Source organism: Chlorocebus sabaeus, chromosome 10, assembly GCF_047675955.1.
Source record: "Chlorocebus sabaeus isolate Y175 chromosome 10, mChlSab1.0.hap1, whole genome shotgun sequence".
NCBI classification, from domain to species: Eukaryota; Metazoa; Chordata; class Mammalia; order Primates; family Cercopithecidae; genus Chlorocebus; species Chlorocebus sabaeus.
The window spans coordinates 90,898,432-90,920,589 of NC_132913.1; the positions used below are offsets into that span (position 1 = coordinate 90,898,432).

The 22,158-nt window shown below is 37.8% G+C and overlaps 2 protein-coding genes across 16 annotated transcripts in view; one reads left to right on the forward strand and one right to left on the reverse strand.

The window, feature by feature from the left end:
- ABI2 (abl interactor 2) overlaps nt 1-22,158 on the forward strand; it is a 151,709-nt gene that overhangs the window by 123,541 nt on the left and 6,010 nt on the right. The window lies entirely within an intron of this gene.
- The window catches only part of RAPH1 (Ras association (RalGDS/AF-6) and pleckstrin homology domains 1), a 102,288-nt gene that overhangs the window by 7,058 nt on the left and 73,072 nt on the right, over nt 1-22,158 (reverse strand). For all 4 annotated transcript variants that reach the window (XM_038001685.2, XM_007965914.3, XM_007965918.3 and 1 more), the window contains 8 exons: nt 17,462-17,539; nt 16,861-17,020; nt 15,523-15,644; nt 13,013-13,078; nt 10,941-11,084; nt 9,947-10,057; nt 3,946-4,044; nt 3,172-3,292 (listed from right to left, as the gene is read on the reverse strand). In XM_038001685.2, the coding sequence (XP_037857613.2) occupies nt 3,172-3,292; nt 3,946-4,044; nt 9,947-10,057; nt 10,941-11,084; nt 13,013-13,078; nt 15,523-15,644; nt 16,861-17,020; nt 17,462-17,539 (901 nt within the window). The remainder of the gene's footprint in view (nt 1-3,171; nt 3,293-3,945; nt 4,045-9,946; nt 10,058-10,940; nt 11,085-13,012; nt 13,079-15,522; nt 15,645-16,860; nt 17,021-17,461; nt 17,540-22,158) is intronic.

A 22,158-nucleotide genomic window follows, 5' to 3' on the forward strand; every position in this document is an offset into this window, starting at 1 on the left:
TCAGTACAGGAGTCTCTCAATCATGTCTGTGCTACACTGAGAATCAGTTTTTTTAATACCCCTGCCCTAAGGTCACCCCAGAATTGTAACTTAGGAATTCAGATCTATACACAATGATTATTTCCTTTTTTCTAGAATTTGACCCTCCAGTGGGAAGTGTGTTTCCTAGGGATTTAGGTATTGGCCCCATAGGGTGGCAGCTGTGCTGTATCTTGGCCTCTCAGCAAGGCACAAAAAAAGTCTTGAAAGGAGTGGGGCCTGGTAGGAATGGCTATGTGTCTCTCTGCTGCCTAAATGAGGCTGAGGTATGAGGATCATTTGAGCCCAGGAGGCTTAAGTGAGCTATGATAGTACCACTGCATTCCAGCCTGGGTGATGGGAGGGGAAGGGGAAAAGGAAGGGGAAGGGAAAGGGAAGGCTGAGGGACTAGCAAAATTGTTTCAATGGACTCCAGAGCAGGTAATGTAACCACGTGAACGCACCTAACTTGATGCCTGGTATCTAAAGGAAACTCAAATGTTAAAGCTGATCCCATCCAATCACTGTGATGGGTGGGTATCATTAGAATGTCATATTAAGCACTTCAGCCAGGGTAGTCAAAGATAAGAGCCACAAATAAACCCTAAACCCAAACTCCTCTGGAGACATTTAAGATAATGTCCTCAGGGCAAAAATACAATGCAACATAAAATAAAACCTACTGTATTTTCTTCATTCTTGATCACCCAATAGCTGAGTCATTTTTAAAAAGTTAAAACTTCACTAGCCTCATTTATCATCCCTTTTGAACATCTGCCTAATACTTTACACAAAGTGTATGAACGCTGCCGGAGCAGGAAAAGGCACTATACCTAAACTACTTCATAAAATAATGTGTTAAAGCACTTAAGTGCTAGGTAATGTTTTTAAAAAATACTCATCTTTTCTCAATCTTCTATCCTTTAATTTCCTTTTCTAAAATCCTACTTGCTACCTACTTTTTACCTTGTCCTTCCTAACCCATGTTCTGAAACGGTTTTTTGGTTTTGTTTTCCATTTTAATAAACATTTTTTTAGAATAGTTTTAGATATCTACATATTAGATATTTGAATATTAGAACAGTTTTAGCACAGAATTCCTACATACCCGGCATCCAGTTTATCCATTTAGCAATATGTTTGGTTTTAAAGAAATTCTCCTTGGGGAAAAAAGTGTCCTCTTTTAATTTTATTCCCTTTACCCCATTATTAACATGTTACATTACTATGCTACATTTATCACAACTAAGGAAATGCCCTGCTACTATTAACTATGCTCCAAACTTTATTTGGATTTCACTATTTTTCCCTATGTCCCTTTTCTGATCCGGGACACCACACTACAATTAATCATCCAGTCTCCTGTAACAGCTTCTTAGAGTTTCCTGTTTTTGATGACTTCAATAGTTTTGAGGAATAGTGGTCAGGTATCTTGTAGACTGTCTCTCAGTTTTGGTTTGTCTGATGCTTTTTCTCTGGATTAGTCTGAGTTTATGGAACTTGGGGAGGAAGACCATAGAGGAAAAAAGCCATTCTCACACACTATGTCAAAGGTAGCTATAACCAATATGACTTATTACTGATATTGACCTTGATCATGTGGTTGCAGCAGTGTTTGTCAGGTTTCTCCACTGTGAAGTTACCCCTAATCCCCGCTCCATAATCATTGGAAGCAAGTCACTAAGCACGGCCCACACGTGAGGACTGAAGAGGTAAGCTCCACTTCCTTCAGAACAACGTGTCTTCATAGATCATTTAGAAATCTACACAGGACAGTTGTCTCCTCTTCCCCATTTATTTATTCAGTGATTTATTTACATCAGTATAAACTCATGGATATTTATGTCCATGGGTTACAATCCTATAACTACATTTGTTATCATATTGCTCAGATTGTTCCAGCTTTGGCCTTTGGAGCTCCTTCAGACTGGCTCCTCTAGGTATCCCTTAGACATATTCTCATCTTGTTTTTTTGTAAGACAGCATCTTGTTCTGTTGCCCAAGTTGGAGCACAATGGTGTGATTATACCTCACTAGTCTTGAACTTCTGGGCTCAAGCAATCCTCCTGCCTCAGCTTCCTGAGTTGCTGGGACTATGTGTAGTACCAAGTCTGGCTAATTAAAAAAAAAAAAAAAGTTCTAGAGATGGGGTCTTGCTGTGCTGCCCAGGCTGGTTTTGAACTCCTGGGCTCAAGTGATCCCTTCACTTAGGCCTCCCAAAGCCTTGGCATTACAGGCATGAGCCACTGTGCCTGGCCCCACCGTCATTTTTTAAGCATTCCCTTACTTTCTGGCATTACAATATGCTCCAGGCTCATCCTATATATATTCACTGCTGCAGCCCTATAATTAGCCATTTCTCTGACAGCCCTGGTTTCTTTTTTTTTTTTGGAAGAACGGTATTAGAAACCATGATCTATTTAAGCAGCATCCTTGGCCAAAATTTAATAAAACAAAAAAACAAAAAGAAACCTCTATGATCTAGGGACTGGGTATTCTCATGTTGCTGGGCTATCACTGCTTCTGTCCCTCTCAGTGGACAGAACTAGGAAATGTATGTGTAGATACACATTCTAAATTTATTTTTACTTAATAGAGATGAAATAGAGTCATACAGCTTTTAAATATACTACTACTTAAAGTTATTATTTCTTTCATCACATCCAATGCAAAAATTTAAAAATTCTGCTTTTAGATGACATGGATCTCATTCATGAAACATTTTCAATTGAAAGATTTATCTTAAGATGTGATCATAGCACACACTTGTTTAAAGGATATAGGAATCTGAAGGAGTACGGCTTCTTCATGGATTCTGAGTACAAAGACTTTTTTCAAGTAATGTTTTATCCCAAATTATGCAGTAACAGTGGTTTTCTAGCAGTATGTGTGTTTTGAATAAATTTTATAAATATAAATAAAACTGGTTTTAAAAGTCTATATACTGATTTTTCATGTCAGATACATTTGTGAACTAGCCCATGATACTGTGCCCTCTAACAATTTTTAAAAAGGCATCTATTGATTATAATTTAGGAATTAAGTATGGCTCCGGCTTTTAAGAATCAAGTTGAAATTTCCAGGTCTACTATCAGTCTCTACAGAAACCTTCATATTAATCACAAAATAGTGCTTTGAAGCATTTTGAACTACCTGGGATGCTGGAAGAACTGGATCCTGATTTAATGCTGGAGCTGGATAAGGAGGTCCAATCACAGGTTGACTCTGTCCTCTTCAAGGCTTCTTGGTAGTTCATATAGAGCTGCTTCCCATACTAAAGCGAAGACAGGAAATGGTGACATCTAAACTTCACTGAGTATGATACAGAACGATAAGGTAAAATGGGGGACATACTGCTGTTTACTGATTGATGGTCTGTATTAAAATTAATACCTATGATACTTCAAAAATTCTTCTAATACCATAAATTATAATCTATTCTGATTTCTCCCTCATTTTTAGAGGGACAGCAAGAAGTCAACACTTGATTCTGTTCATTATAAACATTAATGTTTTTTCACCCCAAATTCTTGATCCAAGGGCAGCTTTTCAGCACTGTTCAGGATACTGCTCCAAATGTGGTTAGTAAATGATCATTACTTAAAGTAATTTAATTTTTCCAAAACTTACTTTGCTTAGGCTAAACTCCACTATTTAAGAATCATATAATGCATTCTCCAAACCCAAATTAAATCACTTTGATACTACACAAGCTTTTACCAGCAGTATTATTCCAAGTATACCAAATGTTAAAAGTTTATCCCTATAAATAAGGAAAAAAGACAACATTTAAAACTTGAAACTTAGGCCTGAAAAAACTAGGCGCTGGCAAATCCATGAACATCAAAGTCAGAATAACTGTCATGACAACGAAACTGTATCATCAAACACCTCATGATTCCATCATCAAATCAAAAGGAAACATGCCTTTGCAATGCGGATCCCATTGACCCACTGATGCAGTGTCCTCACATCATCACAACAAAGGTATTTGATATATTGAGATTTCTTCTGGATTTGTGGATGCTGCAAGATTAAAGACAAAATCCAACTAAGTCCCTTGGAGAACTAAAGAAAAACAAACTTTATCAAAGCTTAAACATATCCTGACAAGTTACAGGCCATTAGAGTAATGGCCAATACAGTTACGCTTCTCATATGGCCATAAGGCCAAATAAAATAGCCCATAAGAAATTTTACAAAGTAAATGAGAAAGAAACTTCTGCGAAATGTTAGGTCAAGATGTCCAAGTTAAAACAGATCTTCACATCTTGGGAAATTCTCAAACATTCCTTCTACATTTCAAAGAAACAAAGTTCATCAAGGTTAACCAAGTCCATAGAATTCTCCATCTATAAGATTATGAAAAGGAAGAGAATGTTTAATTTCACTTTCAACCCACTGAAATTATGAGTGCAGAAGACTCCAAATCAGACAGGGACTTTGACAAAGCTTCAGTGTCTAGAGGTGAGGTGAATTACTGGGCTGGGTACACCAAGCCTATGGCACAGCAGCTGGGACAAGAATCTACAGTCACACCTGTCACAGGTGAGTACAGCCCTGTAGGCCCCACTCTCTACCAAACTGCAGGGCTGCAGCACGTGCCTCCAGGGGACATGTAGATGTCAACAGCATAATCACATTTAGTTTTCACAACCCACTGTACTTTTCAGTTGAGGCTTGGATCAGAGGTGACTGACTTAACCTTGGCTACAAAATCCAAGTGTTAGGAATATGTTTAAGGAATTCTAACACCACTGAGGCTCAATCACCAGGTCCTTGGAAAGAAAAGCCCTAAATCACACTTGTTCTGAATGTAATGACTTAGGATTACCACATCTCTTTTCAACTGTTATGAAAACCAAAAAAACTAATGGCTATAATTTGCCTGGAAAAAAATTTAAATTCATGTTCAGTTTTAAGAAAGAAAAAGGCCAGGCGCGGTGGCTCACACCTGTAATCCCAGCACTTTGGGAGGCCGAGGCGGGTGAATCACAGGGTCAGGAGTTCGAGACCAGCCTGACCAACATGGTGAAACCCTGTCTCTATTAAAAATACAAAAATTAGTCAGACGTGGTAGCGCATGCCTGTAATCCCAGCTACTCAGGAGGCTGAGACAGGAGAATCGCTTGAACCCAGGAGGCAGAGATTGCAGTGAGCCGAGATTGTGCCACTGCACTCCAGCCTGGGTGACAGAGCGAGACTTCGTCTCCAAAAAAAACAAAGAAAGAAAAAAAGCTTTAAAAGAATTTAGTTTTCCAAAATTCCCCGATTATATTGGTTGTGATAATCTCAATATCAATAAGCTCAATAAAACAAGCAATTTAAAGACGTTTTCGATGCATCAAGAATAGATAGCCACCAATAGAAATTATATGTATCTGCATTGTTAAAGATCAATCACTTTGGTCTACAATGAGGGAAAAAAAGTAAACCCATTAATTCTATTCTTTGTTTTTCAGAGCTCAGCTCCTGTAACATTTAATACCAAAACCAATTTTCTTGTTGAAGGTTATAGTCAGTTTTAAACAATACACCCTCAACAATAAGAGGTCAGCAAAATCATACCTAACAGTCTTCCCTCCTGATAATATAGGCCCTCTCTTGGAATACGCTCCTTGTCCATGGTAAATTACATTATAATAAATCATAATAGTGATCTTGAAAAAGTAAAGGAGGGCAGACAGAGAAGTATGTATTCTTCTATAAAAGGAGGAAGGAGGATTTTACCTCATTCATTCAACAGATACTTATTTAGAACTATTTGCCAGGTGCTTCAAGTAGGTTTAGTGATGAGCAAAACAGAGGCTATAGTTTGTGCAGAAGATAAAATAGGCCAACTGAAAAGAGCTTTGTTAGTGTTGCCAGTGAGGGCTTAAGAGACTGTTCTGCTTCCTGGAGGCACTGCCTGCAGGGCAAGGTTCAGAGATCTCCGAAAGCTGCTTTAGGTGGCTGGCAGCTGTATCACTACCCCCACCCTTAATGGTGATTTGCAAACTTGACTGCATGGTTGTTCAACTGTAGCAGAAGCCTGAGTGTGCATGTGTGCTTCTATGTGTTCTGCACAAAAATAGGGTTTATTATTATTATTTTTTAAATCAAAACAACATCTGGGAAAATCAAAGAGAAATTATCCTCCACCCTGTTCTCTTCATCTCTCTAACCTGGGAATACAGATAATAACCTGAAGAGTACTATGGTATAACTATGAGTCTTTTTAAGTCAAGTATCAGATTACTTGCTAGTTTAAAATTCCTTTTAGAACCTCAAAAAAAGTGTTCATCCTCTCACATAATAAAGGCATTCATTACTTTCCTTATGGTCATCCAGGCTCTGTACAAGTACCTCTGCAGATTGTCTGTTCTGCTAATACATTATTTCATTAAAAGTGGCATTTATTGCACCCTTGCTATGTACTAGACACTATGTAAAATATTTCACATACTTCATATTTTTCACTAAATACTCACAAAACCCCTCTGAGTTACGTATTATCTCCATGTTGCAAGAAGAAAGCAAGGCACACAGTAAGGTTAAAACAGCACTCAAAATTGCTTCTGATTAAGTGAAAAGTAGTACTAGAATCTGAACCCATGCAATCTCATCCCAGAGTGCATGCTTTTAACTACTATTTCATACTACTGCCTTATTAAAATGTGCCTCCTTTGAATCTGCTACCTCTGCTCCTTTTTTCCCCACAATATTATGCTGTCATTTAAAAAATTACACCAGGGTTAAGAGGAAGTCTGGAGGAGACATTCATTGCTAAAAACCAGAAGTTCAGGCCAGGCGCGGTGGCTCAAGCCTGTGATCCCAGCACTTTGGGAGGCTGAGACGGGTGGATCACGAGGTCAGGAGATCGAGACCATCCTGGTTAACATGGTGAAACCCCGTCTCTAATAAAAAACACAAAAAACTAGCCAGGCGAGGTGGCGGGCACCTGTAGTCCCAGCTACTCAGGAGGCTGAGGCAGGAGAATGGCGTAAACCCGGGAGGCAGAGCTTGCAGTGAGCTGAGATCCGGCCACTGCACCCCATCCTGGGCGACAGAGCGAGACTCCGTCTCAAAACAAAACAAAACAAAACAAAACAAAAAACACACCAGAAGTTCAACATTTAGATTCTTAAAAGAGTCCAGAGAACATATAATGAAATTGCTCCCAAAACAGATGAATACCTATTAAGAAAGAAAGGTCAACATTTCATTTTTTAAATGACGCTGACGGGTTGGGTGCAGGCCCCTATGGCTGTCTCCTCCTCCCCACTTCTTTCCTGGCAGAGCCTTACCTCTCACCTATATCCCACAGGGTGTGAATTCTGACTGCTGTAAGCCAACCATAGTAGTTTTATTCCCTTGTCAGTGATTGGCTTGTCAGCAGAAAATGTACTCTGGGCCAGTAACTCTCAAAAGGGGTGGTTGAGTAACTTTTGTGAAATAGTTCCTTCCTCTTATAAAAGACAAATACAGGGAGCAATAATCCCTCTTCTGCTGGCTGGATTTTGCTGAGTCTACATGTGATGCATAGAACTGCAGCAGCCATCTTGTGACTGTGAGGTGAGTCAGCCCAAGAATAAGCTGGTATGTGGAAGCAGAACAAGAAAAGATGGAAAGCATTTGAGTTCTCACTGACAACGTTGAGCCACTGAAATAACCAACCAACTCTTACTGTTTTCATGTTATGAGATTCCCCCAATAACTTCATTTTATGTGGATTATGTCTACTGATATTGAAGGAGTTAAAAATGTACCACCCTGGCATATTAAGTTAAAAGACACTTGAAAAACAGCAGGTACAGAAGATCACTCTGACCTTCATGGTATTTCTTAAAAGCCTTAGAAGATGAAATTACCATGCGAAAGATGCCTTCCCAATACTAGAAAGCGACAATATCTTTCTCCTCAGGGATGAGAAGTTGAAACCAACAGAATTCTGTACAGACCTTGTTAAAATAACTTGTATCTTTAAGGCTTCACGTATAATTTAGTTGCTTCTTCACAAATTATTCCTTGTCCAATCCAGTATACAAGTAATTATGCTTTTCTTCTGTTGATCTCTTATGTCAACTTAATTCGTGTGCCCAGCCAGGACCCTAAGAGGATGGAAGTGAAGTTTTTCCACCCCAGCAATACTTACATTAGAAATTAAAACTAAGAAAAAATTAAACTACAAGAATACACAGCTGCCAGGCCAGGCACAGTGGCTCACGCCTGTAATCCCAGCACTTCAGCAGACTGAGGTAGGCGGATCACTTGAGGTCCGGAGTTCAAGACCAGCTTGACCAACATGGAAAAACCCCATCTCTCCTAAAAATACAAAAATTAACTGGGTGTAGTGGCATGTGGCTGTAGTCCCAGCTACTCGGGGAGCTGAGGCATGAGAATTGCTTGAACCCGGGAGGCACAGGTTGCAGTGAGCCAAGATCACGTCAGCCAGGGAGACAGAGTGAGACTGTCTCAAAAATAAATAAAAAAGAATAGACAAACACACATTACGCTAGCGTGAAGATACCATCACATGTCATATAACCTTTTAGAAAACTCTACTATACATATGTGAGAGAATGAAAGTTCAAGAGGCAAAGAACATCTTACCATTATTAAATAATTTTAACATCATGGTCTTAGGGACTGACTCTTAGGAGACTGTAGACATCATTTTGAAAACTGCTGAATTAAGCTACTTTGCACTGACTTTTAAAAAAGTATTTGCACCTAAAATGATTCAGTGGTGTTCCCCAAAAACACAATTATTTAATAAAAGGTTGCCATTTTGGCCGGGAGCAGTGGCTCTGCCTGTAACCCTACCACTCTGGGAAGCCTAGGTAGGCGGATCACTTGAGGCCAGGAGTCTGTGATTAGCCTAGGCAACATGGCTAAACCCTGTCTCTACAAAAAAACACAAGAATTAGCTGGGTATGGTGGCATGCACCTGCAGTCCCAGCTACTTGGGAGACTGAGCTGGGAAGATCGCTGGAGCCTGAAAAGTCAAGTCTTCAGTGAGCTGTGATTGTGCCACTCCACTCCAGCCTGGGTGACAGAGCAAGACTCTGCCTCCAAAAAAAAAAAAAAAAAAAAAAAGTTGCCATTACAATGTACTGAACTTTATCAAAGCAATCAAAACTCCAAAATCCTAAAATCCTAAAACTCCTAAACTACTGGCTGTCACCAAACTAAAGTGACAATTCTGAGAAAAGTGAAACTAAACACGATGATATCAACATGTAGACCTAAGTAGTTACCAAGGAATTACAAAGATGGAGCCAAAGAAAAAAAAAATTATCTCCATAATTTTCTTGAATTTTTGTATGTCGTTTTTATCAGTATTCTAATAGATCACTGTAAATTTGCTTAAAATGTCAGTTCTTCTCAAAAGTACAGATATAATCATTGTAAGAAGTACAAAAGCTTGAATAAAGAAGAAAAAAAACTTCCTAAAAACAGCTCAGGTCGCAATACATGCATGGGCTATCATGACTATAGTTGAGGGAAAAAAAGAGACAAAAATTATTTCTGGACCAGTTGACAGCCAGTCTGATTTGAACTTGGACACAATGCTCTCTGATGGTTTGCTAAGTACAGGAAAAGAACTAAAGCACATTTATGACCTACATTTGGCTCTGTTCTAAGTTTCCCTAAAATAAGCCTAGTGTTAAATGATAATCTCAAATTTATAATCAAACACATTTTATAGCTCACAACTCAAAACTTACAACCTAATATTCACTCCTTACCTAGAGATAACTGGTTCAGGGTCTGCTATGATATAGCACGTGCTTCTTTTCCTTACCACACTTCACCATTCCTTTTTAAACTTTGAGAATAAAGCAAAAACAGTATAATTGATGGTATCTCAACAATTCTAAAATGTCCAATAACCTGCTCTATGTCTAACATCAATTAAAATTCCTAAAAAGAGATATATATTTACCTTCAGCACCAGACAATAGTCTGTAGGTGCTTTGTATTTGTTCCGATAGTCCTGGCCATAATAAACGTTGACATGATCCAGCTGGAGAAAGCACACCAGATCCCGAGAGACCTAAGATAAAAATACCAAAAAGATAAAATTAATAATGCACAAACAAGCAAATATACCTTGTTAACAGTTTCTAGGTTCAAAGAATCAAAACTGCTTTTGCTAATACTAAATAGAAATTATTGCTATTTTACACAAGACAATGAGATGCTCCATTAATGTTTCTTCTTTAATCATCAATGTAACAAAAAAAGCAGCCCCTTTTACTTACTGTTTTGTCATTCACAATGAACACTAACTTGTTAAGGAGTGTTGGCATTTAAAGATACTATTAATATAGTCTAGTACATTAAAAACAATATTGTATAATAGAGCTCTCTGGAAAGAACAAGAAAATACCATGTCGTTCGGTGCCTATAATGCATATGTCAAGTACAGTGATTCGCAACTGGTTGGGGGAGGTTTTCACCAGTTAAATAGGGGCAACAGTATATGTTCATAGGACTGTCGTGAAGACTAGATGAGATGATACTGTAAAAAAGTTTAAAACAGTCCTGATGCCAATAAACACCAAAGTGATAACTACAGCAGGGTGGCCCTTAGCAGAAGCATATTACCCAAACAGGATAAAAAAGTCTGTAATCCCAGAGAGCGGTGTTGTTCTTCCCAAACAAAAATAAACAAAACTACTCCAGAACTGAGTCCCCAAAAAACAACTAATAAAACTATGATTACAAATTTGGTAAAGAGAACTGAGATAGGCTCAACTAGTGACCAGAGAAGTAAGAACTTTCAGGTTTCTTCTTCTTTATAATAGATTAATAAAGCAATATTCTATGTCTTCCATGAATTCAAATAGCCTGGGTTCACCTTGTCAGCATACTCAATACAAATTAAAAGCAATTAGCATAATGAGGAAGTTCAAATTCCAACAGAAGGGACACACCTTTGCTTTTCCTTTGGGGACATAGTAGATACCAGATGCTCGCAACAGAAAATAACGCTTTTTCCAGGACTTCTTGCCATCATCCTTCAACCAAAGGACTCCTTCAATTTCTGGTACAGTTACAGAACTTCCACAAAAACATTCCTAAAATAACAACATTATTTGGAAAGACTTATGATCGTTGGATTCTCAGAACAAAGTTGTGTTTACTCCTGTGAAATGCATGACAGTTAGTTATTAAACCAAAATGGTTTTATATTAAAACCAAGCTGCTAATTTAACCTCAATTAGAACTTTCCGGCCAGGTGCGGTGGCTCATGCCTGTAATCCCAGCACTTTGGGAAGCCGAAGCAGGTGGATCACTTGAAGTCAGGAGTTCGAGACCAGTCTGGCCAACATAGTGAAACCACATCTCTACTTAAATAAATAAATAAATAAAAATAAGCCGGGAATAGTGGCGCGAGCCTGTAGTCCCAGTTACGTGGGCAGCTGGGGCACGAAAATTGCTTGAACCTGGGAGGCAGAAGTTGCAGTGAGCTGAGATCACATCACTGCACTCCAGCCTCGGCAACAGAGCAAGACCATCTCAAAACAAAAACAAAAACAAAAACAAAACCACTTTCTATTCTAAAGACAACACGAGTTTGGAACTACTATGGCAATCCTAAAATGTTTACTAAATAAAAATGCCAGTCATAAATGTGATACTGAATTTTTACCTACAAACTTTTACCTAAAACACATTAGTGTTTCTGAGAAAAGCTAAGTCAGTAGCTAAATACCTTTGTGAACAGCATAGTTACCTAAATTTAATAAAACTGTCAGGGCAAACCAAGCATTAGACTTTATTTTTTCTCCACATTTAGATTAGGCTGTCAAACTAAACAGGAATATATTTTAAAAGAATGCAGCGTGCTAAGTGTATGATTAAACTTTAAGAATTTAAAAACTATCCATTTATGTGACTAAGACAAAGAGGGCATTTGTTTAAAAAATACTTAATACTAGGATGAAAGAACTATAAACACTTAAAATTCTAAGTTCTAAACACTATGCTTTGATAAAAATCTAATATTAAAGAAATCAATCATGTATTTGTGAAAGAAAAGAGAAATCCTCAGAGAACACTAATATAGGACATTTGGGCCTAAATTAATTTCTCCTCAAAGTACAGAAAAATTAGGAATTATAAGGCAGATTTTTACTTAACTGTAGCTTGTATCACTATGAAAACTGAATGCTGATCTTCACTTCCTGATTGCCTTGCTGGTAAGTAAAGGTTTATTCAGGTTTTCAAGTATACTAACTTATTTGATTTTAGTTCTTTAAAATCAGCCAAAAATTCAATTACGTTTTTCCAAGAAAAAATGACCATGATTTTTTAAATTATTTGAATTATTTAAGGATAAAGCTGGAAATATTTTGTGAACAGCTAATTATATTCAAATTTCTCTCTGAGTAAACAGGTAAAAACAGCAAAACCACATCCTTCACTGACCAGCCATCTCTCCCACTTGGCAGCCCCTAAAAGCTCATTACTCTTAGACCATTAGAATATGGCTTGGCAAAATAATAGTTTTTAAAAGGGTCTTCAGTGGCCTAACACGTTCAACACAGTTGAACTCTCTCCCTCATACTATCAAAGAATACACAGTCTTCTTTAGTTAAAATTGTAACTACAAATATAGAACCCTGACATAACTTGACTTCAAAAAGGATTTTTATTTTATTTTATTTTATTTTTTATTTTAGACAGATTCTCACTCTGTTGCCAGGCTGGAATGCAGTGGTGCAATCTCGGCTCACTGCAACCTCTGCGTCGTGGGTTCAAGCAATTCTCTGTCTCAGCCTCCTGAGTAGCTGGGATTACAGGCGCCCACTACCATGCCCGGCTAATTTTTGTATTTTTTAGTAGACAGGGTTTCACCATCTTGACCAGGCTGGTCTTGAACTCCTGACCTCGTGATTCACCCGCCTCGGCCTCCTGAAGTGTTGGGATTACAGGTGTGAGCCACCACACCTGGCCTAATATTTTAATTTTTCAATGTACAAGAAAATGGGGGGTGTCATACCTCCAACAGGACTTCTTTGTTTCTATCTGCCATCTCAGCTGTTTCCTTTTTCCCCAAAAGATAATTCTGGAAAAACAAATACATGGAAGGGATAGGTGGGGGAGAAAAAAAGAAGGTTAAAGCATAAATCCATTCTGTTATTCCCTTGGCACCGGTGTATGTTTTCTTCTAGAGAAATAGCAACTCTAATTTCTGTTGGTATGGTGTAGAATAAACTTTGAAAAGTTACCTGTATATGGGCATCATCACTAAAATGCTTAACACCAGTCTCCTCCTTGCCTGGCCACTTGTCATAAACTGTCCTCACCCAGACTGTGAGGTGATATTACATTCAACAGCTGGCAAATATGTTTTTGGATATCTAATGAAAGCTACAGTTAAAGGATCTGAAAGGTTTAGAAATATACTGATCTAGGTGCACAAAATTTATGTTCTGGCTTTTTAAGAAGAAATCCCAAATTCTCTGGGACTCATTTATTAATAATCTCATTTACTTGACTCAACTAAAAATCTGAATTCTGGCTAGGCACGATGGTTCACACCTGTAATCCCAGCACTTTGGGAGGCCAAGGCGGGCAGATCACGAGGTCAGAAGTTCGAGACCAGCCTGACCAACACGGTGAAACCCCGTCTCTACTAAAAACACAAAATTAGCCAGATGTGGCAGCATGCACCTGTAGTCCCAGCTACTCAGGAGGCTGAGGCAGGAGAATCGTTTGGAGGAGGAGGTTGCAGTGAGCCAAGATCATACCACTGACTCCAGCCTGGGTAATAATGCGAGACTCCGTCTCAAAAAAACAAACAAAAACAAAAAGCAAACAAACAAACAAAAAAACTGAATTCTACTCATTAGTACACAGTCATCCCTTGTTGTCCATAGGAGATTGATTCTAGGACCTCCCCTGTATATCAAAATCTGCTGATGCTTAAGTCTCTTATAAAAATGGGGTCACATCTGCATATAACCTATGCACATTCTCCCTTGTACTAGAAATAATCTCTAGATTACTTATAATAACTAATACAATGCCTACATATCACTTAATTTGCATGAATTCAATGCAGTATTCAACACGTGGCTTATTCAAGTTTTGTTTTTTGGAACCTGAATTATTTTTCTGAATATTTTAGATCTGCAGTTGGGTGAATCCACAGATGCAGAACCCATGGATATAGAGGGCTGACTGTAATTATTATTATTATTATTATTTTTTGAGACGGAGTCTCAGTCTGTCACCCAGGCTGGAGTACAGTGGCACTATCTCGGCTCACTGCAAGCTCTGCCTCCCAGGTTCAGGCCATTTTCCTGCCTCAGCCTCCCGAGTAGCTGGGACTACAGGCGCCCGCCACCACACCCGGCTCATTTTTTGTATTTTTAGAAGAGATGGGGTTTCACCGTGTTAGCCAGGATGGTCTCGATCTCCTGACCTCGTGATCTGCCCACCTCGGCCTCCCAAAGTGCTGGGATTACAGGCGCAAGTCACTGCGCCCAGCCTGTAATTATTTTTCATAACTGCCTACAAAAAGATCTGTTGATACCCCCAAATATGTATTTTTCACTAAAACATCCGGAAAAGACATGTCATGATTAAGCCACCTGAAGCATAACTACGCAATACCTTTAACACTGCTGCTATTTTTCCTCATTACTACTTTTTACTGTGGAGTTGTTTTCCCTCACCTACTGAATTTTGTAAAATGTCTAGGTATTGGGAAGTATTAACTCAAACATTATTTTGGAATAAGGAAAGATGTCGAATAAATCTAAGTATGTTTATTAGAATGTAGACCCATTTGTAATCAAGGTTACTAGGATGTTTAAAAAGAAGTGTCAACTGGATAAATGACTGGAGTAGAGAAATACTTTTTTTTTTTTTTTTTTTTGAGACGGAGTCTCACTCTGTCGCCCAGGCTGGAGTGCAGTGGCGCAATCTCGGCTCACTGCAAGCTCCGCCTCCCGGGTTCACACCATTCTCCTGCCTCAGCCTCCCGAGTAGCTGGGACTACAGGCGCCCGCCACTGCGCCCGGCTAATTTTTTCTATTTTTAGTAGAGATGGGGTTTCACCATGGTCTCGATCTCCTGACCTTGTGATCCGCCCACCTCGGCCTCCCAAAGTGCTGGGATTACAGGCGTGAGCCACCGCGCCCGGCCGAGAAGTACTTTTCTTTGAGATGACAAACTCACCAAATAAACAGCTGGGTTCAACACAGCTCTGGATTACAGAGCCAAAAGACCTGGTAACTCACTAGAGCTATACTTCTGCTTCCGAAAGGGCTCACCCCATCTGGTTCTGGAGGACTGGGAACCTCTTTGGGGCCTAACATGTAGGCACCACCTGATTTTCCGCAGCAGCAGCAGCAGCAGCAGATGATGCTCCTATAGGATTTTGCAGGTATATCGCTCCAACCAGGTGTTTACCAGTCTTTTAACTCTATTAACTTAGCAGTAATCAAATAAAATAGGAGACATATTTACAAATCCTGACCTCTGTAAGTTGTTTCCTCTTACCTGTGGGTTTTTGAAAAGTGCGTATTTTTCTATACGCTCCATAAATATAAGCTTGTTTTGGCTATCTCTTGTCCAGTTAAGAAGATTTTCAACCAAGTTTTCATGGTCTTCAAAGATTCTCTCTGTCCCAAAATAAAATATCCATATTTTGTTAGTATTCATTAGAGTTGCATGAAAGACATGAAACTTTGCGAAGTAGTTAACCTCAGAACCAAGTAGTCTTAACTGACATTTTAGCACCTAAAAATTATCTGGTCTTCCCTAATTTTTCAAACAAAGAAATATGCCTTAATTATGTTAAGTGACATAACTAAGATCACACAGCTGATACATGGAAGAACTAGGACTAGAATCTAGGCTTTCTGACTTGCAGTACACCATTCTTCAGTCTTAAACATTTTCCTATCCCACCCTTAAAAATAAAACATTAGTTACATCTTACAAGTTTCAATATCAAGTATTTCCAATTGTACTTAGTTCTTGGCATTTAAAACATTTCCAAGATGACTTCTTTGATCCATGACTGTTGTTTAATCTTAAATGTAGGTGTATTTTCTAATTTCCAAATTAGAAATGAAAGAACGTGTCCTGTATACTGAACATATGTTAAAAGAACATGTTCTAGATATGGATTCTTTGAAATTTGTTAATGTGCTTTATGTTTCCCCTGAGTCAAATGCTGGTTTAAAGACTTCAGTACAAATTCAAGTTAACATAATAATCTTTAGTAAATGCATCAGTCTATCCAGTTCTTATGTGAAGAAAAAAACTATTTTGTTACCTTTTTAAAAAACTTTGTTTTAGCCATTATAAAATCTGAAGTGAACTAGAAATGATCTTGTACTCAAAGAACTCTTAAAATACTTCAGAAAAAAATAATGTAAAGAAGCCAAATTATGAAAGGTAATTTTATCGAAAAAATATATAAAGATGCGGCCACGTGTGGTGGTTCAAGCCTGCAATCCCAGCACGTTGGGAGGCCAAGGTGGGCGGATCACAAGGTCTGGAGATCAAGACCATTCTGACCAACAGGTGAAACCCTATCTCTACCAAAAATACAAAAAATTAGTCAGGTGTGGTGGCGCACGCCTGTAGTCCCAGCTACTCGGAAGGCTGACGCAGAATAATTGCTTATACCCGGGGGCAGAGGCTGCAGTGAGCTGAGATCGCATCATTACACTTCAGTCTGGGAGACAGAGTGAGACTCTGTCCCCAGAAAAATAAAAATAAAATAAAATAAAAACATATATCTATAAAGGTAACTCGAAATGTTTTATCAACATGAAAACTGATGAAGTTACACAAAAATTAGAAAGCAATTAAAGCAATATTACTAACCCATTTGTAATTCAGAAACAGTTTCTACCAGTGACCAGTCTAAACTATAACCGCAGTGGGATTTGTCCATTAGGTTATCCAGTACTTGTCTTACTGTTTGCCTCTCATCCACCATCATTGTTTTAGAACTGTCATCAGACATGTGGACTCTAATCACCAGCTATAACAGGTAAAAAGAAAAGTAAATGAACACTAAAAAATGGCATTCTAGAAAAGGCACTCATCTGATATCAAATAAAATTTGGATTAATGTATTTCTATATAAATTAAAACACAAATAATGACTTCATTATGCAAAAATATAGGCTAAAAATCAGACATCAAATACCCTGTTTAAGTAAATTTAAAGCATTTTAAAAATATTAACAACAGATAAGGTTATAATGTTATGATTACTCCTTTAGGAGAATTCAGAACCAGAAAATTACTCCTTTTATAATGCATTTTACCCACAAAAAATACATGTGAAAAATATATTACTAGGAAGAAATGCCTCTGTATCTCTCCCCATCTCAGAGGTACATTACATAAACAAGGCAATTCTTTACAAATCCGTAACACTAATAAAAAATCCCAAACCAGGAAGAGGCCCACATATCACCTTTTTCACTTGTGCTTCTTTAATTTTCTCTAGGGCAACTCTGATCTTCTCAGCTTTCAATTTTGCTGCCTGCTCTTCCTGTGAACACAAAGCATTTCAGATAAACAATGCTAAGATGATGAAATATTTGAGAAATATTTTTTATCCTTAAGGACGTTCTTAGCAATGAATTTCATTAAGAATATAACTTCACACAGAGCACATTTTAAAAATAACTGTTCACAAAGAGCAGACATATTGTAAAGAAACATTTTATAGATGCAGACTTGAAGATGTCTTACAATAGGCATTTCTACATCCAATATTCTAGAGGAAAAAAAGAACTCTGTGATGTAGTAAATTACCAAATTTGATTTTGTCAATGTGAAGCAGATGAATTTCAGGTTCTGGGATAGGAGAAAAATGAACACGTAGTGGCCATCTTTGGGTCTGACAATTTGTGTTACCTGCACAATCCCTCAACTCTGAATTTACACTTCCTCCAAAGTAACGGCAAGCTCTTGCATACTAATGTTCTGTTCTGTTACAGTGAAAGTGTCACTGTCACAAAAATATCTTCAGCAAAAAAAAATCTGCCTATTTACAACCATATAAAAACTCTTTAAAAAATAAAAAATGTAGGTACAATCTCATTAATACACCAATACAATATAAGAAGCTGTCTTACTGCATAAGTTTCACTCTGCTTTGGAAAGTCATACAATGTAATCAATGTCTTATGTCAGTAAATTCAAAATTTGTTTCTATTAATTCACTGACCATATTTTTAAATGCTAAATATGATTTTCCAAATAACTTAAAATTTCTAGTAACTTCTACCTCAGAAAACTTAGATTAAAAAGAGTAATAAAAATTATAACTACTAAAAATATACTTAAACCATTTGTATATTTTTTTCTGAATTAGCACATAGTACTCTAATACTGGTACTTAACTTGTAATTTCCAGCAATAGACCATAATATGCTGTGGCATTAATCTCCAATTTAAAAAAACTTGCATAAGTAAACTTTTGTTTATAAAGGATTATTTTCTATTTCTAGGCTTTTGATTACTCTGGAAAATATCTAAGAAAAATAAAAACTTCTTGGTTGGGCGCATTGGCTCATGTCTATAATCCCGACACTTTGGGAGGCTGCAGCGGGAGGATCACTTGAGGTCAGGAGTTGGGAGACCAGCCCGGCCAACTTGGTGAAACCGTCTCTAATTAAAATACAAAAATTAGCTGCGCTTGGTGGCGTGTGCCTGTAATCCCAGCTACTTGGGAAGCTGAGGCAGGAGAATACTCGAGCCCCGGAGACAGAGGCTGCAGTGAGCTGAGATTGTGCCACTGCACTCCAGCCTGGGCAACGGAGCGAGACTCCACTTCAAAAAAAAAAAAAAAAAAAAAAGACAGAAAAATGGAAACTTCCACCTTAAATATTCCTTTATTTAAGTCTAAGAAGAAAAAAACCTAATCATATCAGCCAAACTTTATCCTCTTTGCATTGTGGTGAAAACCACAATCCATATGTTACTCATTAAAAAGCTAAAGCTTCCAGCGCAAAAAACAAAAAGAGAAACTCAATTCAGTTCACAGATTTATCTGTCTGCCTAAATCCTGTTGGCTTTCTTATTTATGAATTGCTTTTCTTTCTATTTTATACTCTAGGCTGTCTCCCATCATTTCAAGCTTAGTATTTACTATTTTGTGGAACAGAGAGGAAAACAGTGGTTAGGGAAGGCAGTGTGGGCTTGGTTGCCAGAAATCTGATCCCTTCCAATGAAAGGAGCCAATGAATTAACATAATAACCAGGGTCTGGAAATACTATCTGTAAACTCAATTAGGCAGAAAACAAAGAACTTTATTTTTTAAATGGAGAGGGCTAAGACAAGACTCAATTCTTATATTATTATATATTCCTCTGACTAAAAGATTAAATCATCCTATTTTTAAAAAATCCTTTATGCAAATAAACAAATAGCAGAATTATAAAACATGTTGATTACATTTTCAGACACAAATTTTTCTCTTTTTAAAACAAGCTATGAAATGAGAAAACTAAATTACTGTCATTAAAACTCTCAGTTTTTAGAATTATGAGTCTTAGAGAAACAAATTGTTAGGTAAATTACCAAAACTTATATGCATTTTTGATGAACAGAGCACTACTTTATAAAGGAATCTGCAATACTTCCATTTTCCAGCAGTTTTTATGAAATTAGTTACTTGACACATTTAGGGGAAGAGAAAGAAGGCGGCAGAAGTTTCATGAATATTTTCTCAATGGGATAATGATCTTATTATATTCTTCATGGCTCATTTGCCGCATCCTTATATTGGCATGAATTGCAAAGAAAGTTTACTGAGGTATATTTGCAAGTTTCACTTCATACCCCTGAAAAGTAAATTTAAAGTCCGAAGAGGAAAAACTGATATGTGGAATCAATATTTTGTATATTTGGAATACAAACATGAACAACATCTTCTCCTTTTTTTTTTGAGATGATGGAGTTCTCGCTGTGTTGCCCAGGCTGGAGTGCAGTGGGACGACCTTGGCTCACTGCAACCTCCACCTCCTGGGTTTGAGAGAGTCTCCTGCCTCAGCCTCCCGAGTAGCTAGGATTACAGGTGCCCGCCACAATGCCCGGCTAATTTTGTATTTTTAGTACAGACAGGGTTTTGCCATGTTGGTGAGACTGGTTTCAAACTCCTGACCACAGGTGATCTACCTGCCTCGACCTCTAAAAGTGTTGGGATTACAGGCGTGAGCCATTGCGCCCAGTCAAGCATGAACTTCTAAAAGGTCAAATTCTTTATGGTATTATATAATCTATAAATTTAACATTTTAAAAGTTTAGAAGATGTCCTCAAAGCTGAACATATTTATGAGAAAAAAAGGAATATTCGAGAGATTAAGACAAGGCATAAACTGGGAGAAAAAATATTTGCAAAAGACGTTATCTGATAAAGAACTGTTATATTAAAAAAAGAGAGAGCTCTTAAAATTCTTTAAAATAAAAATGAACATGATTTTAAAAATAGGCAAAAGACCTGAAAAGATACCTCACTAAAGTGACAGCTAGTAAATAAGCATATAAAAAGATGCTCAACATTATTTGTCATTAGGGAATTACAAGTAAAATGAGATACCCCTACACACCTATCAGAATGGCCAAAATCCAAAACACTGACAACACTAAATACTGGCAAGGATGTGGAACAACAGGAACTCTCATTCATTGCTAATGAGAATGTAAAATGGTACAGCCACTTTGGAAGACACTTTTGGCAGTTTTTTACAAAACTAAATGTACTCTTACCATACAATTCAATTCAGCAATTGTGCTCCTTGGTATTTACCCAAATGAGTTGAAAACTGATGCCTACAAAGACATGCACATAGATGTTTATAGCAACCTTATTCATGAGTGCCAAAACTTGGAAGCAACAAAGACGTCACCCAGTAAGTAACAGATAAACTATGGTGCATCCTGACAATGGAATATTATTCAGCACTAAAATGAAATGAGCTCTCAAGCCATGAAAAGATATGAAGGAACATTAAGTGTGTAATACTAGGTGAAAGAAGCCAATCTCAGAAAGCTATTTAGTGTACAAATCTAACTACATGACACCAGAAAAGCCAAAACCATAAAGACAATAAAAAGATCAGTGGTTGCCAGGGATTAATGAGGAAGGAGGAATGAATAGGCAGAGCAGAGGATTTAACGGCTGTGAAATTATTCTGTATGATAATACAATGGTGGATACATGTTATCATATCTATTTGCCAATATGCATAGAATGTACAACACCGGCCAGGCACGGTGGCTCATGCCTGTAATCCCAGCACTTTGAGAGGCCGAGCGGGTGGATAAGGAGTTGAAGACCAGCCTGGCCAATGTGGTGAAACCCTGTCTCTACTAAAAATACCAAAATTAGCCGGGTGCAGTGGTGGGCACCTGTAAACATAGCTACTCAGGAGGCTGAGAAAGGGAGAATTGCTTGAAACTGGAAGACGGAGGTTACGGTAAACAGATCACACCACTGCACTCCAGCCTGGGCAACACAGCAAGACTCCATCCCCCGCCCCCCCGCCAAAAAAAAAGTGACACAACGGACATAGGGATTAAACAAAGACGAGACCTGTGTAATCAACTAACATACATTAAACCAATTAGATTTCCTAACCATCAATAAGAATTTTTATAAAGCAGCTAGATGGAGGCTATTTTAACAAATCCAAATCTAGCCGCTCTTCCATTTGCTCAAAATGCTACTCTTTATGCTTACATAAATTGGTCCAGGTTAAAACCGTATGAAATTAAGAGCTGGTTTAATTTCAACACAGGCATATTTTAGTTTATACTTCTCTAGTTTTATTCAAGGATAATCCTTGCTAGCAGCCTTCGGAAGAAACAGAACTGATCATGATACCTCTTTTAGAGTCTGAATATCATCCCTGGAACAAAACTGGAAATGAAAATGTTTATGTCAAATTACAAGACTCCTAATATTTTTATGCTTCCTGTGGGTAATAAGCTCTTTCTCAGACAGCTCTATTTGTGTCTACTATATTTAAGCAAACACCCTATCTTTTAACTGGGGAAAACAGAAATTGTCTTAAGCTCATGGGGTGTTGTATAATACAGGAAAAATAAATAAATGTTTGCTGATACGTTTAGATGACATACTTAGAAGACCTCCAATAGTT